Below are 18054 nucleotides of genomic sequence, written 5' to 3' on the forward strand. Positions count from 1 at the left end.
AACGCCAAAAATTGAGGCCGTCGAGAGCTATATTAGTTCGTAGCTACTATGCGCAGATGAATGTATATTCCCAATAGTGATACGTCAGGAATCAAATAGAATTAGATACATTAAAATTATATAGCGTTAAAATGACAAACCGCTATGCAACTTTGTGTAGCTTTGTATGTATATAACTTCATTATTTAAGGCTGTGAAATATTGCCCGAAATGTACTTTTTCGCCAGCTGTTCATAAAAATTATGATACTCAGCAGTGACGTAAAAAAAGAAAAGGCTATTGCTTATGTGTTTATTAAATCCAGGTTTGTAATGTATTTGTTACATTTTCGGTATAAATTCAATGTTCAAACGGCTGCATACATACAAAGTTGTTTACGATTGAACGAAATTATTGCACACGCTATGTATTAGGTGAAGCATAGAATGCAGGTGAAAACACCTTTTGGGCTGCTGATAAATTAATCCCATGCATTTTAAGTGGCATACTCAAATGCATGTATTCACCCCCCGCTTTCCAGTATCAATGTTGTTTCGATGTGAGCTTTGCGCGAGATCATGAATATCCCACTGGTAAAAACATTAGAAATACTGAGAGTGAGGTCAGAAGTTAGACGTCACTTGTAGTTTACTTGGTGAATAGTTGGAATAGTCTCAACAGGTTTTGACCAAGATTATAGATTAATACAGTTTACCAGTTTACGATTAAGATGAGTACTTATGTGCATAAAAACTGTCTTCGTCTTAAATAGCAGGGGGTATTTCAGTGTCCTAAAATAAAATATAATTAATAAATCGCTGTTACCTTTTACCAACATAATAGCATTTTTGTGATTAATTCTTAGCAGGGAATTCTTGCATGGTTGGGTTTACAGCCTGTAAACACTACAAAGTATTTAACACTCGCACTGAAATGCGAGAAACAGATACAGACATCAAAAGTATTCAACGTGTTTACTGTCAATATCCTGGAAATTCCTAGTGATTCCTAGAAATATAGACCCGAGTACAATGGCTACAGCATCAGATCCTGCTCCGGCCGAGCGAATGGAAGAGCTCCTGGCGTGCTGCATTTGTGGGGAAATTTTGGATGAACCAAAGACGCTTCCCTGCTTTCATTCGTTTTGTAAGAAATGTCTCGCAAGATATATTGAGGTTCAACGTGAGAAAGCTGAAAGAGAAAGAGACATTAACCAGAATATGTTCGACTGTCCTTTGTGCCGAACCCAGTTCGAACTGAAACAGGGCGATAGCGTGGAGCAAATTCCGCCAAATTATTTCATCAACAACATGTTAGAAATACTGCCAGTCATACAACAACAAAAAAACACACAAAAAAGCTACATTGCGATTCATGCGAAGCCCGAGTAACAGCCAAATGCAGATGTATAGACTGCGAACGCTATCTGTGTAAGAACTGCTTGGCTACTCACAACAAATGGCCTGATTTTAGACAGCATGTTGTGATGACTTTAGAGGAATTGGCGAAACCTGAAAACCAAAGCAAGGCAAAAGCCAAGCCACGTTGCCAGAAACAAGGACACCGGAATAAACCTCTTCAATTTTATTGCAATACGTGTCGAGAACTGTCTTGTATTAATTGCGTTGTACTAGATCAGCCGAAACCCAATCACAATTATGAACCTACTGATCAGGTAGCTAAACTTCACAAGAAAGTTCTGTGTACAACTTCACATACTCTTCAGAGGACGTTTGAGGAAGTTCAGAACGCTTTAGGGAAAATAGATCAAGCTACTAAGAATCTGGAAGTTAACAGCAAAACAGCTAAAGACATGATCCTGCAACAAGAGAAAGAAATCTTGCAAGACTTCACACAGAAATTAAAACAAACCACAGCACTTTTGCTGGACAAAGTAGACAAAGAGCACGAGACACTTAACCAGAAACTTGTGGAACAACATGACGATATGAAAGCCTATCACGAGAAGGTGCATGGTTCACTGGAATTTGCGAAGAATATCATTGAAAGGGCAAGCAATGATGAAATCCTTTTACTTGGTACAGAAATCCAGATTAACGCCGATAGTATAAAGAAGGAATGTCCAAAGATAATGGAATCAATTCATGATGGCGTCATTGAGTACCAGGCAAAATCAATCAAAAGCATTGTTGGCAATATAAACACGACAAATATGGGAAATTTAGGTAGGTTGAGTTTATGATGTAAACATGGCTAGAGATTTAGGACATTGAGCACGTGTACTAGCTATTGGCAGGGCAGCGACACAAAATTAAAAAGAGAGAGGTGGGAATTTTGTCTTAGCATGCGCAAACAAATAAGTGCATGTACTATGTGACGTGCGCGTGACACACGCGAGAAACTTTTCCCTTAGAAACGCGGGAAAATTAAGGCATTTAAAAGTTTAAAAGAAAAAAACCCAATATGAATGGACAAAAGGAATTTTTCAATCGAAAGAAAGTTTTTGCCTGATTTTTTTTTCGATTGTGTGCATTCGACTGTAGCGGATTCCATTGACCCGTCACAATTGAAAAGAAAATGTATTAATTTTGTTTTCACTTTCAGTTTCTCGTCCTCTGAAGCAAACAAGAAGAGTTAAGGGTAAGGTGCATGCAGCGGACGTTTCCATTATTAAACCCTAACGTGAGGGAAAATACAATAATTATCGTGGACATATCGTATGGAGTGGAAACAGACATATTTTTCAGCAGAAATGACATCCGAAATTGAGAATGTTCATCTCCCTTCGACCCCTGTCCAATGTCGGCAATGTCGGGGGGGGGAGGGGTTCTTGCCAACAAAACGACTCATGCAGCGTTTCTAATTACGACAGAAATGTCAAGTGTCCACATAGCATCATTGAGGGTAATATTGCTGAATCCCCGGAACGAAGGGTCAATAAACGTAAGGCCTCATACGGACCGCTCGCGTAGCCAATAAGATTGCAGAAAACGCTAGAATATTAATTTTGACCGCAAGAAAGAAAATAAAAACACATTATTATAGTTCTAGGGTTGGTAAAAGTATTTCAATAAATCAGGTAATTCCTTACTGGAGTGAATTAATTATAAATAATTATTTTATTAAATACGAATTTATACTTATGTAAATGCTCTATCTTCCAGTTCCTAGTTTTCTGAGGTCCTTCAAAAAGCATGGTAAGGTGAAATAGTTTTAAAAAATCGAATTTTGATATAGAGGCAGTAGAGCTGGCGTTCAATAGTTCTCGATAATACCCCGCTGGTCAGAAACTGTAAAACTTTTAAATGCTTGCAAAATCACTCGCCTTTGGATCGTGTTTCCCGCGGTTTTCTTAACTCTCGCAATTCTCGCAACATTCCCGCGTGCTTGGATCAGGATATAAACCGTTTGGTTATTGTTTATTATTCTGTCATATCTTTTCAGTTGTTCCTCGTATTATGAGCACACAAACGTCAGAACATGGTAAGGGTATACCCGTTGTTTAATTTCCTCTCGAAATCAAGCCAATTCTTGGCTTGACATCATTTTCTGAAATATTCATGCATGGCTCAAGCTATTCTTTCAGACAACGGCTGATTCGATTTACAATATCTATGCCATTTCAGTAAATACTATTGGGCAGTCCATTAGCGGAAGATCATTAATATTGGAGGGTAACCTTGAACATGCAAAGCAACTTGTGGAATGGATGGAAGATCAGAACTTTCGTTGGCAACTTTGTTATCGAGCTTCTCGTGATGGTTGGAAAGCGGAAGATTTTCATAGACAATGTGACGATGTAGGGCCCACATTGACTTTGGTGAAATGTGGAACGAACATCTTCGGTGGATTTACTGATCAGAGTTGGAAGTCAACCAATGGTATATTTTCTATAATTGTATAATATCTCCTTGTATTGCATCGAAGTGATTTACATGTGTATACTTGTGCGGCAGGGTGCTTGCTATGTCTTCGAAGACTTCAGATACGAGGTTGCGTAGGTGCAAATCATTTTCTCATTGTTCTGATGAAAATAGAAAGAGAGTTTTAAGATCTTTGAAATAAGCGTCAGCCGTCAGCCTAAGCTACAGTTACACCCTATTTGTTAGACTCTATTAAATGTAGATTTTTTGGGAAGAAGTTTGACTCCAAATGGGGTTTAATTTCCATCACGACCTGTACGCCCGCGCGAAGGGTGCTTTAGCTTTTTAGCTCCGTCACGGCCACTTGAGCATAGCTAATGTAATGGCAAACAGTCTGAGTACCAAAAATTTCGGTGACACTACACTTGTTTTGCAATGAGCATCTTATGTACAATATTCCACGTCGACGTGATCCATGCAAAAGGCAAACTTTTTCTAAATAAAATTATGCATCTAAATGTAGCTAAATTAATATCCTGTTCTTTGTTTCAGTCTATCCTGAGTTTAAACCCTCCCACTCGTCATTTCTGTTTTCACTCAAAAATATAAAGAATGTGTGCGCATTCAAGTGTCCGATCAAGGATGATAAAAATAGCAAAGCAATCTGCTGCAATCCTCGTCGTGGAGCAGTCTTTGGTGATGCTGATCTGCTAATCACGAACGATGCCAACGCAAATCAATATTCCATTAGCAACCTTGGCGACACATACCAACCTCCACCAGGTTATCAACCTGGAGCTGAAAAAACCAAAGCTTTGCTGGCGGGTGGCTACGAATTTACACCATCAGAAATTGAAGTTTTTCGCAATTGAAGGACAAATTGCAATTGTTCAACATTATTCAGATATTCAGTAAATTAAATAATTTGATGATATTACAAATGAGAAGGCGAGTATTTGTTCATAGATGAAGAAGCAATAACGAATAGAGCTGAAAATGCTCAAATCTCAGCTAATGCTCTGCCAATTTCCAAATTGTTTTGAAGTTCCAGATTCAGCGTTATAGTCAAAGTTAATAACTGCAATCTGAGACTCGATCTATCCATCGAAGTAAACTTTTTATAGTTTATTTCAACAAACGCTAAACAAATAGACTGCTAAAGTGGTAAGGTATATAGGCCTGTCATGCATACATGTCTAAAAGGTCAAAGTGAAATACCTACTCAATGTAGTTTATATGTTGAGATTCTTTAAAAGGATTTTGAACGTCTGGCAACTTAGCAAGCAACAACACAAAGAAACATTTTTGTGGCATATAATTTGGGCATGAAGCGCTCGAAAAAAGGTCTAGAGGCTCTAATTAACCTAAGACGACAGAAGGACCTCTAAGTTGCAGAGGGTGTGAGCCTAGAAGAGCAGGTGAACCTCTAGATAACAGGGGAACAGGCGGACCCCTGTTCAGGTCAGTCAGCTCGACTCAAATATTGTCTGACTGACCCACCGAGTCTCTAGGTCAGGTAATCAGGTCGCGATTTCGACCAAAATGACCTGTACAAATGCACTTCGCGTGGGAAGGTGTTGTCCAGAAGGACAGCATTTCCTGACATTGTTTAATCACTGCAATTTATTACATGTTACAAGAAGTCAGAATATCCATAGACTATCCAGAGATAACATATGAATTAACATAACGTATCAGTGTATTTACATGCGGATGCCACAACGGCCGGTCCTTTGCTGTGGGGAGGTGGGTGGTGTTTATTTTCGTAGTTTTTGGTTATCAGTATAATTAATATAATTATATTTATATCATTATAAAAAATTTAAAAAAAAAAAATAATATATTTGAAACGCAGATATGTATTGCTGCCTTTCGATAAAATACCTTTAAATATTTGACCGGCGTTGTGGACGCATTGGCTGAGGTCTTGCGAATGACCAATGCATGCATGGGGAGCAGGCAAAATCCTTGCAGAGAAAGTGGGCCATTGCTTAAGTCCACGTGAAGGGAAAGACCGTCAGGGGAGATTTAATTGGACGTAACACAAGTTTGCATACGTTAATTCACATGCTAAGATGCCAGAGTCCGGTCAGATTTTGGACTTAATTTATAACTATTAACATGGCTGGTAAAGACTGCCTTGCTGTATAGAGGCCTTGACCTTGTCCGAGCTAAAATTAATGCATGCGATAACCATGACAGCTAGACCAGAGATGGTCGATATGTAGGGTGAAACAGGACCTTCTAGAACATATTACTCTATTAACCCTGCAAACTTATAACTTGCGTATAATTTTTTTATTTAAAATTTTTTACGGGTCATGCACTTGTCTATCGCCTGTATTCTGAAAGCTCACTCACACTTAAACTCATTCAGAGGGAGATCTCAATCTTCTCATAACTTTTCCATGGCGGTATTTTCAGTCAAACAATAGCTTGATTTTCAATGTTTTACCTTAGATCTATATTCATTCACTAAGAAATAACTTTCTCATTGATCAGTAATAACAAAATTTCCATGTCACACTCAAAGAGTGTGAGTGAGCTTTTTGCGTACTGGCGTATGTCCGACATACATTGTCTGCTCCCATATTTTATCAGTATATTGATTAATGAATAACCTAATATTTAAGTTATTCATACTTCCATGGAAACGGGTCTCAGATTTCAAATATTTCATGAATAAAACAATTAAATTGCAGACGATGAAGTGTTTTGTATCTTGATTTCTTGGTAAACGGCAGGGGTTTACACATTCTGGGCTCAGTTAGCGTTGAGTACATAAATTGTTTCCGTCGTATATGAGCAGATAACCTAAATAAAAAGACGGTTTGTAGCAAAGTCAAGGAGACCGAAGCGATTATCAAAACCTTTAAAGAAGTATTATGGCTACTGCATCGTGTCCTGCTCCTGTAAAGCAAATGGAAACTCTGTTAGAGTGTTCTGTTTGTATGGAGATATTGACTCAGCCACGGACATTGTCATGTTATCATTCATTTTGTAAACACTGCTTGGAGAATTATGTCGCCGCTCAGCGCAAGAAGGCAGTTAAGGCTAAAGCTTCAGTACCAGAAATCTTTGAATGTCCATTATGCCGCACGAAGTTTTCAGTCAAAGAAGGGGAAAATGTTGGCGAGAAAATGCCAGCAAACCACTTTATCAACAACCTGTTGGAATTGCTCAGCATACAGCAACAAGCCTATCATGTAAAATGCCAGTCGTGTAAAGCGAACGCTCCTGCAGCCAGCAGATGCATATCGTGTGAGAAATTTCTGTGTGGAAAGTGTCTGGAAACCCACAACAACTGGACAGACTTTGACGATCACGTCGTGTTGACGTTGGAAGAATTAGCGAAGCCAGAAAACCGAGCGAAGGCAAAAGACAAACCTCGTTGCGAGAAACACAGCAAAATAATTAAATTTTACTGTGAGACATGCAAAGTCCGGATTTGTCGATACTGCATGGATCTTAATCACACTCGGCCTGAACATACGTGGTTCCCTTTGGCAGACGTTGTGGTACAGCACAAAGATGCGTTGAACGCATTTGCTGGTATATTTCAGAAGCAAAATAATGATGCAGCTGAAAGTAATCGTAAAATTCAAGAGGCAATTGAGGATCTTAAGTACAATACAGCTAAAGCAAAATTCACCATTAAGCAGCAACAGCAAAATATCCTGGATGCGTTTGCAGAAAAACTCGGGAAAGAAACAACAGCCTTGCTTGGTAAAGTTGACATGATATTCGCGGAAGCCAACGAAGCCCTGTTGAAACAGCAAGCAGACGTGAAAGCATATTTCGAAAAGGCGAAAAGTTCGCTGGCTTTTGCCAGGAATATTCTTACGAGTGGAAACGACGAAGAAATGCTTGCTCTTAAACAAGAGATTGAGGAAAAAGCTGGTAGTATTGTAAAAGAACGACCAGAAATTATGGAGCCAGTCCACGATGGTCCTCTTGAATATCATCCAAAACCAACCAAAGGTGTTATTGAGAACATGAAGTTAAATGACTTAGGAAAAATTGGTATGTATGAATATGTATTGAGTAAATAATGTGTTCAGTAATGTGTATATTAAATTAATATTATTATTATTATTATTATACACGATATATCTCAGATACTATAGAAGGGCTTTGTTTAGCTACCATACCGGGATTTTGTGTTTTGATTTTATAAAGATTTGTAAGAGTATAAGACAATGGGAATTAATATATTAAAACTATATGTTTTGGTGAACTGCTAAAGTAAACTTATAGTTATATAGGTAAAGGACCTATATACGTGTGGTAATTACAATTTCTTAATTTTCTTTTATTATTATTATAGTAATTCAAATCAATTGGAATCAGTTCACTTTATAGTGAAGCTTAAATTTTAAAGCATATATCTTTTTCAACCATTCAACTTTGAACTTTCAACTCTATTAAAAGTAGCTTAAAACTGTATATTAAGTAGCTTATATCTGATGTTTAATTAAAGTGATGTTTAAAACGCCTGGATGGTTCACTCTGCATCAGACAGAATTCCTCAACAAGAATATGACATAAATGGCATGACAGTAATTCATTCTGTTTTATTTCATTTCTGTGAACGCTTGAATGAACCTATTTTCGTTTTTTCCTTTAGTTTTTCGTACTTGGAAGGAAACAAGATTGCGTGGTAAGCTGATGGTATAATTATTCTTTTTAGAAGTCATTATCCGACTAGCACGGACGAAACGCTAAAATTTTTGTTGGAAGGGTCACGCGTAAATGAATTACCCTACAGTACTGTCCAGAAATAACCTATTAAAAACCGCGTTTAACTTAGATCAAACCTCGGTCTGATCGCGGTTGAACCAAGGTCAGACCGAGGTCGAACCACGCATAGACGTTGGTTTAACCTCGGCCAAACTTGGTCTGCCAGACATTTCTTAAGATGTTTTCAATATGATTATGATTATTGTGTTGTAGTTCTAACTTCTAAGCTGTTCATAACTTTCCGTTTGGAAGCAACCGCGGCGACCGCGATCGTATTTTCACCATACAGTCGTCAGCGGTTTCTATGGATCGACCGCAACCAAACCGCGACCAAACCGCAACCGCAGTGTTGTAATTTCTGGACAGTACTGTAACCTTGCTGCATATAGCCATGCATTCTTCCAGCATAATGAACACGGCCAAATTCACGCTAAAACCTTGTATTTCCCAAACGTCATGCACACTCAATGTAGCTACAATATATTATTTCAGTAGACCCTGACGTACAGTTCTTGTGTGAAAGATCGACTATCTTAGAAGGTAACCTTGAACATGCCAAGCAACTTGTGGAGTGGGTGAAAGATTACAAGTTTGGTTGGCAACTTTGTTATCGAGCCTCACGTGATGGTTGGGAAGGATGGAATTTTCATGGCAGATGTGACGATGTTGGACCTACATTGACCTTGGTGAAATGTGGAACTAACGTCTTTGGTGGTTTCACCGATCAAAGTTGGAAAAATCACCCACAGAGAGGTAAATTTAGCGCTATTTCCTTACACTATTGGAATAAAACTACACGTTTGTGCAGTGGTGTGAGTAAATTGGGCGAGGAAGGTGTGGTCGAGAAATAAATTGAAGCATGTCGGTGAACGGGGACATTCGTTTGAGGGGACGTTCTTGGAGGAAACTGAAGAGTGCTAGTCAAAAGTTTGCGGCCGGATTCTGAAATAATTGTGATAAAAAATTAATGTTTATCTGATCAACAGCGAATTCTCCGTCTTTCATACGTGCTAATTGCCAAAGCTGATCGAACCAAGTATTGCGCTAATTATTTTTTCTCGGGGACTTAACCCTGCATCGAGCAAAGCGTAATGCTCACAAATAACCCCGGACGCTATTCGGCAACATAGCGCGAATTTTCGGATGATTAATTTTAAGGAAATAAAACATCTGTATCAAGGGAAATTATTTCCACAGGAGAAATAACTTTGACACGAAACTCTTTGCCTTAAGTGCTATCCCAACTTTCTTAATGAGAACATTTCTTTTTTGTTTCAGTTTTTGGTCTGGAGTTAAAACATTCGGTCTCGTCATTTTTATTCTCTCTTAAAAATAAGGAGAACATCGAGGCATTTAAGTGCCCGATCAAGGATGGTCGGAATGACAAAGCAATCGTTTGTCATCCTCACTGTGGAGCAATCTTCGGTGGTGGTAATGATCTTTTTATCAGTCATGAAGCCAACACAAACCGACATTCATACAGCAATTTCGGCGAAACATACCAACCTCCTCCAGGATTTGAACCCGGTACACCACAAACCAATGCTCTGCTGGCCGGTAGCTCTGAATTCACACCGTGTGAAATTGAAGTTTTCCACAGTTGAGTGCAGGTAAATATATGATGCATCCATTGTTTTCATATGTGCGACAGCTAAAATAATTATAAGAGAAGAAAATCAAGGTGGCATTGCTGAGCAATGAATGGAAATAAAGGAAAATTTTAGCACGGGAACCGAAACAAACTTGACTAAACGATTTTTGATTTACATTTCAGTTCGATATATGTTCACCCATTTCTCGACCCCAAATCAAGTTCTGTTCATACAATGCAATTTTGTTGGATCCAATTCACTTCTGATGGATGTTTTATAGTCTGTTAATTGTCTTGTAATGTGTATGAGCAGCAAATCCACTGAAGACAATGCACTACTGCTTCATCAATAACAGAATTTCTCAGTTAAAAAACCGCGAATAAAATTTTGCGTAAGCATGTAACTAGTCTTTAGTCTTTAGTATGTATTAATCATTTGATAAAATATATACCAAACTTACATATTTGAAACTTGTAACACAGAAGATACATATTACATCAATATCATAGTAAAACTGTCTATTCAAATAGCCATATGCAAATTATAGTTAAATATCAGTCTGTTAAAAAAGCTATTTTTGAAGCATTCTGCATTACATTTTGGCCTCAATGAGCTTTTATTACGAAGACGCTTAGATGTGTCTTTGACAATAGGTAGCATGTGTTTAAACGGCGGTTATCATTATTTACTATCTTTTCTCTACTAGCTTGTATACATCATAATGTTTACTAGAATAATTTCGCTTAAAACATCTAGTAAAGAAGCACTGCATTGTATGTAAATCTGAGGTAGACGAACCATAGACATGCAGATAGACATGCATATATATACACTCCAATATACTACAAGTCCAAGATATTTTAACCTGGCATGATTTTGAAAAATTAGCTACTTGACGTTATTTTAAGCAGGTTGTTAAGTGTTGAATGTTCAACACAACAAACTGATTGAATAACCGAAAGGTTGAAACTTGAAAGTGGTCTTTGTGGGCAAGATGATCGAGATAAGGTAATTCTTAGCATCCATATCAGATGATCTTACGTGCAGATTATCTAGGCTGTATACATATAATGTCATTTTAATCGCCTTTCTAGAACTGGTACAGTCTATACTCTATAGTGAATTTAGAAAGGCGGTACTAAAATATTATATTGTCTTGATCTTATTATGTACACGACACTCTCATTCGAATAGCAGCCTAACCCCGTTTTTCTGGTGTATAAATTTGGCAGAGAAACACCAAGTACAAAGCCAATATGACAAAGTTTAAAGGTCAAAGCGGAATATACACTTAAGAGTTTATCTGTTTGTCTGTTCTGAGATACTCTAGGTGTCGTAAAAGATAGGTGATGAAATCAAAAAACATCTTCATAATCACTTGTACTTGAATGAATAGCCATTTTTGCGTTTTAGCTATACATATATAAGCAACTATGTTCATGATATAATAAAATTGTATGCCTCATTAAGATTAAAATTAAGCAAGATTAAAAAATTTTATGAATTATAAACCAATGACATTGCAGACGTGTGCCCATTACAAGGGTAAAACATAAGTGTAATATTACAAAATATAATCTCGTGACAGTCAGCACTGAGTCTCCAGTACATGTAAATTGTTACCCTTCCGCCAGTTTGCTGGTCAGGGGAAACGGAATTATTTGTAAAACCGTAAAGCATTATGTCTACAACACCAGAACCTGATTCTGCGAAGCAATTGGAAATTCTATTACAGTGTTCTGTTTGTAGCAAGACATTAACTCAGCCACGGACATTGCCATGCTATCATTCATTTTGTAAACACTGCTTGGAGAATTATGTCGCCGCTCAATGCGAGAAAGCAGTTGAAGCTAGTGCAAAAGAACCAGAAATCTTCGAATGTCCGTTATGCCGCACGAAGTTTTCAGTCAAAGAAGTGGAAAATGTTGGCGAGAAAATGCCAGCAAACCACTTTATTAACAACCTGTTGGAATTGCTCAGCATACAGCAACAAGCCCATCATGTAAAATGCCAGTCGTGTAAAGCGAAGGCTCCTGCTGCCAGCAGATGCATGTCGTGTGAGAAATATCTGTGTGGAAAGTGTCTGGAAACCCACAACAACTGGCCAGTCTTTGAGGAGCACGTCGTGCTGACGTTGGAAGAATTAGCGAAGCCAGAAAATCGAGCGAAGGCAAAAGACAAATCTCGTTGTGAGAAACACGACAAATTTCTGGAGTTTTACTGCGAGACATGCAAAGTCCTTGTTTGTCGCGACTGCGTTGATCTCAATCACACTCGGCCCGAACATGCGTGGTTTCCGTTGGCAGACGTTGTGGTACAGCACAAAGATGCGTTGAACGCATATGCTGGTATATTTCAGAAGCAGAATAACGATGCAGCCGAGAGTAATCGTAAGATTGAAGAGGCAATGGAGGATCTCAAGTTCAACTCAGGTAATGCGAAACACGCCATTAAAAAAGAACACCAGAATATCCTGGATGCGTTTGCAAAAAGACTTGAGAAAGAAACCAGGGCCTTGCTTGATGAAGTTGACATGAAATTCACCGAAGCCAAAGAGACCCTGTTGAAACAGCACGCGGACGTGAAATCTTATTCCGAGAAGGCGAAAAGTTCTCTTGTTTTTACCAGGAGTATACTTTGCAGCGGAAGCGTCGAAGAAATCCCCGCTCTTAAACACGAGATTGAGGAAAAAGCTGGGAGCATTGAGAATGAACGACCAGAATATATGGAGCCAGTCCACGATGGCCTCTTTGAGTTTTATCTAAAACCTACTGCAGATTTCATCAAGGATTTGAAGTTAAAAGGCTACGGGAAAATTTGTATGTATAAAAAACATTCAAGTTGTGTATATAGGCTTATTATATGCGCAATATTTTCATGTCGCTAACTTAATCTTCAAAGCATCAATGTCACTAACTTAGTGTTCAACCACTCGGCTTGGTAGCATTGACTCTATTCAAAGTCAACATGCAGATGTATTTTGCATGTATTTTTATTGTATTTAGGCAAGATTTTCTTAGTAAACCGATTTTTATTCCTCTTTCAGATTCTCCTCGTTTGAAAAACACAGGAGTACAAGGTAAGGTGGTTTCAAGCTGCGTTTACACTAGAGGCCTAGATCTGGCCTGGACCAGGTCTAGGACAAGTCTAGGTAATATGTGCTATGTTAATTTTCATGATGTCTTCCTTGTTGATGATATCGAATGGACAAGATAATTGACAAAATACTTGGAACAAGACCCAAAACATACAGAAAAGTGGAAATACTAGTAATTAGTATGGATGCTATACAAATCATACCATGAAGTTGAAAATTTGTAAAGCCTGTTTACATTACCAAAATCGTGCTCCAGGTCAGGTCCAGGCCTGGTCCAGGCCACCTTTTACTGTTACGCTTTGCGTTTGAAACGAAAAGTAAGGTTTTCAGGTTCCGTGCGGCAAACGTGACATCCCTCCAGAGCGCTAATACCCCCCCACCCTCCTCCCATGCACCTCTAAAAACGGTTTTAAAAATAAACCAGAGGACAATACTTTTTTAAAGGAGATTGAAGGGTGATATATTTGGTTAAAAAAAACAATTAAAAGAGTTATTTCTCATACTAGCTAGTAAACCTGTTGTCATCCTCCCCTTCCCCCCGTTTAAAATGACCACTCTACTCAGTAGAAAGAGACGAATCTGAAAAATCTGATAGATTCCTCCAATACTCATACACGCAAATGAATAACTCTAATTATATCATTTCAGCTGACCCTGTAGTACAATCCTTGTGTGACAGATCAACCATCTTAAAGGGTAACCTTGAACATGCAAAGCAACTTGTAAAGTGGGTGAAATATAAGAAGTTTGGTTGGCAACTTTGTTATCGAGCTTCACGTGATGGTTGGGGGGCAGAGGATTTTCGTAGAATGTGTGCCGATGTTGGACCTACGGTGACCTTGGTGAAATGTGGAACCAACATCTTTGGTGGTTTTACTGACCAAAGTTGGAAACTACCATCACGAAAAGGTATACCTTGAACTCTGTAGAACCTAAGAACTTAGAGCAAAATGGTAGTCGAATGTATTTCAGAAATTGACGCATATAATTTAATGTCTCAAGCTTTTCAGCGAATTGAACATGCATATAGGTTATATATTGTACTCATGTGCACATGGTATACATGTGCTTGGTATTCATGTGCACATGGTGTACATGTACTTGGTACTCATGTGTTCATGGTATACATGTACTCGGTACTCATGTGCACATGGTGTACATGTACTTTTACTTCATGGACATGGTATACATGTACTTGTACTCATGTACACATGGTATACATGTACTTTGTACTCATGTGCACATGGTATACATGTACTTGGTACTCATGTGCACATGGTATACATGTACTTGGTACTCATGTACACATCGTGTACATGTACATGTACTTGGTACTCATGTACACATTGTGTACATGTACTCGGTACTCATGTGCTCATGGTATACATGTACTTGGTACTCATGTGCACATGGTGTCAAAACGTAAATCTTATGCCAAATCATGATACGTCATTGTTTGTGTGAGTAGATCTTGAGTATTCCGATGTATATATTTCTTCTTTTCTTTCAGGTTTTCCTCAGTTCAAACAATCCACCTCGTCATTTCTGTTTACAATTGAAAACGAAGAGAATTTAGGGGCGATCAAGTTTCCGATCAAGGAAGGTCAAATTAAAAATGCAATTCTTTGTCACCCTCTACGGGGAGCTGTATTTGGTAGTGGTCGAGATCTATCCATTAGTGATAACGCCAACACAAACGAAGATTCATACAGCAACCTGGGTTTTACATACCAATCTCCTCCGCAATATCGACCCGGAACTCAGGAGACCAAAGCTCTACTTGCGGGTAGGAGGGAATTCACGCCATCAGAAATTGAAGTTTTTTCCAATACAACAGTTATCAAGTTAGACGACGTCACGCTGAAGTTGGACGCTGGATGTGTATCTACAGACACAGAAATAACTTTAACCGCTAGCAGTACGCGGAATATTACCCCTAAATCATTGCTAGATTTAGGTCTTGTCGATGCTATTGTTCGTGTTGTTGAACTTCTTCCGGACGGCGTGAAATTTTTAAAACCAGCAGTTCTCATGATTAGATTCGAAATGACTGTCTCCAAGGCTGAACATTTCATTCTACATGGTTCGTACAATTGCAATTGCCGAAAGACTTCATGGGAAGTTCTGAATACTGATATCAAAAAAGACAACGTTAAAGGAGTTCTAAGTGTGAAAATTAATGGCTGTTCTTTCTATACTTTCATTCTGGCGAGACGAGGAGTGTTAGCTCGCATCCTTTGTCACTTCAACGACACCTTTGTCTGCCGAGCCTATGCCTTGTATCGTACAAAACCTTCAATAGGAACTATAGATATTGCTGTTATTTTAGTCAGCGAGTTTGTTGATGATAACGAGGAAGACGGTATTAAACAGTTGAAGGACCATTTTGACCGAGGTTACCTCACAGGGGAAAAAGGAGGGTTGAAACGTGTTCACACAGATCGTGATCTTCAAATATCTTTGAGCTTTCCTGGGCTCGAAAGCCGTCATATTTCCTTCAAGATTAATCAGGCTGAACTGGACTCTTCCGGTTATGCGATCAGCAGCGATTTCTTGGAAATTGGAATAAACAATCCAGCAAATGGAAAGGTTAAGATTAGTGAAGTGTTTGAGAATACGTTGTTGTGGACGTTATTTTTCGGCAACAATGGAGAAAGGGCGTCAGAAGCGAGAAAAGAATCAGCACAAGAAGGTATTTCACAAAAATAAACTTGAATAATACAAAAAGTTATATCGAATATTCAATTCGCAAGAAAACCACCCATATTCCACCCATAATTTAATTTTTCATGTAATTTATTCTGATTTACCCTGAATCCGCCATTGATGGATAATTGATCATTTCTAAAATATGCTTTTATTCTTTTTACTCTTAACAAAGAACGACGCTCAGCAAGAGACTCGTTGCCAGGAGGTAAACATCAAGCTTCTTCCGAAATATAGTGCGCCAAGTATAGCAAAAATTATTGTGACAAAAAGATAATGTAAAACATCTTGCAATTTTCTCGCGCTAAATTATACATGTATCCCCATAAACAAAGAGCAAATTTAAAGGAAGGGTCGAAAATTTGCATCTTTCACAAAAACCCTTCCAATTACATAAATAAATACAAAGGTGATAATTACCGTCATGAAATGTATTCCTGGAATTTTTTTTAGGATTTTTCTTCTATTTTTTATAGTTGTGCATCGGACGACAAAACTAACAAACGGTGAAATATGTCAGATCAGCAAAAAAGTTGGGTTGGATTGGGATTGCTTAGCAGGGCTCTTGGACATTCCGTACTATGAACGCGAGGAAATCAGATTCCACTACACAAAATTTTCTTCAAAAGCAGAACAAGTTCTCCAGCGTTTTAATGCAAGCAAGTCTTTTGATCGCAATACTCTGGAAAAGTGTTTTCATGAATTGAATAGAGGAGATTTAAGTAAAGATTTAGAACGCCCAGTGGAAAGAGAGGTAGCTTTGCTTAAATTTTTCACGGTGATTTTGTAAATGGGGTTTTTTTCAAATATTAGAACGTCGTGGATATAGCATCCATCACATCGCAAAGAGGACGCGTCCAATCCTTTCGTTTTGATGTCATTTTGCAGTCGATTTTTTCAACGGTGGCGCGGTTGAACTTGAGGATGATGCTATTGAATGAGTTTTAAAAGTTTGGACTCAAATAATGTTACCTTCACCAACCATCTCAAAACTGTATATCCACGAACACCCCCATATTCTGAGATAAAACGTCGCGGTCGTTAAGTCGAAAGAGAAAATTCTTGCGCTCAGGTTTTGTAGAATTAATATACGACTCATCAACCTCTTACCATCATTTTAAGGGATATAGCGTGACGAATGTATAAGCCGGATCATGAAACCTGCATGATATTTCCCCTTTTCTTTTGTGCAGGCTTCACCGTTTATTCCAATGATTCGATGATTATAAATTATTCTTTCTTCACAGGATGAAACTGAAGACGTGCAGGAAACAAGGTCACAATCGCAAGCTGGAGGCGATCAAGACAACCAGTTGGCGCACACACCTCTTTCATCTCGAGAATTGTACAGATTAAGTCGACTAATTTTTGTGGACTGGGACTGTCTTGCCGCTCTTTTAGAGATAGTGGCAGCAGATAGGAATACAATTCGTACCTGTGATAAATACAAAGATGACCGCAGTCGAGCCGAAAAAGCGTTATCTGTTTTTAACCGGAGTGAGGATTTCTCAAGAGTAAAACTAGCCGATTGTTTGAGAGAAATCAACCAGGATGGCTTGATTGAACCAGTGCTAAGAGGGGATTGGAGAAACCTGGTGATTTAAATCCAATTCATCCTTGAGGTGAGTTATTTGAGGATTTTTGTGCTTTTTCAAAGTTAAAAACTCCATGTTTTACTCGTGGACAACTTCAAAAATCGATGTTGATTTCCTTTGCTGTGCCGTGTTCTTATTAGTTGCACGTAAATGTATAACCGGACTTTAATTTTAATTTGTTTTACTTTTTAGGGGTGTGTATTGGCTGTTGATATTACAGGATAGTTATACAGTTGACTACCGCAAATCTTGCACTGTGTTTAACTAGGCATACACTACTAAAGAACAGACCATAAACAGAAACGTATGTTTGATTCCTTCTACATTGCCAGCAACTCTCTTGTGCAGTAGCGCAGCCAGACTGACGAGTTGTCCCACTATGCTAATATTTTGGCGTTCATTGACTGCTTCTGTGAAAACAATAAATTTCTAAACAATTAATATTATAATAACAGGAAATTTACATAGCGGGACAAAATCGTCAGGCTGGCTACGCCACTGGTCATTTAATGCATGCGAAG

General features: G+C 38.4%; 2 protein-coding genes and 1 pseudogene across 3 annotated transcripts; all 3 read left to right on the forward strand.

Moving 5' to 3' along the window:
• The first annotated feature begins 1010 nt into the window (after positions 1-1010).
• On the forward strand, positions 1011-4709 carry LOC114516576 (annotated as a pseudogene).
• A 1805-nt stretch (positions 4710-6514) lies between these two features.
• Positions 6515-10544, forward strand: LOC114516647 (E3 ubiquitin-protein ligase TRIM33-like). Of its 2 annotated transcripts, none has more exons than XM_028536174.1 (5): positions 6515-7826; positions 8431-8463; positions 9036-9296; positions 9822-10153; positions 10318-10544. In XM_028536174.1, exons 1-4 carry the CDS (start codon positions 6689-6691, stop codon positions 10145-10147), a joined length of 1758 nt encoding a protein of 585 aa, XP_028391975.1. In that variant the 5' UTR covers positions 6515-6688; the 3' UTR covers positions 10148-10153; positions 10318-10544. The 2 variants fall into 2 exon arrangements, with proteins under 2 accessions (XP_028391975.1, XP_028391976.1); XM_028536175.1 differs by having other exon boundaries at positions 9039-9296.
• Positions 10545-11547: 1003 nt separating this feature from the next.
• On the forward strand, positions 11548-17942 carry LOC114516826. The gene is made up of 8 exons (XM_028536413.1): positions 11548-12954; positions 13182-13214; positions 13881-14141; positions 14743-15924; positions 16114-16146; positions 16415-16692; positions 17186-17560; positions 17726-17942. Exons 1-7 carry the CDS (start codon positions 11817-11819, stop codon positions 17540-17542), a joined length of 3282 nt encoding a protein of 1093 aa, XP_028392214.1. The 5' UTR covers positions 11548-11816; the 3' UTR covers positions 17543-17560; positions 17726-17942.
• Positions 17943-18054: the final 112 nt, after the last annotated feature.

The sequence above is a fragment of the Dendronephthya gigantea genome, unplaced genomic scaffold (genome assembly GCF_004324835.1).
Source record: "Dendronephthya gigantea isolate DGI-Jeju-01 unplaced genomic scaffold, DenGig_1.0 000006F, whole genome shotgun sequence".
Classification (NCBI taxonomy): domain Eukaryota; kingdom Metazoa; phylum Cnidaria; class Anthozoa; order Malacalcyonacea; family Nephtheidae; genus Dendronephthya; species Dendronephthya gigantea.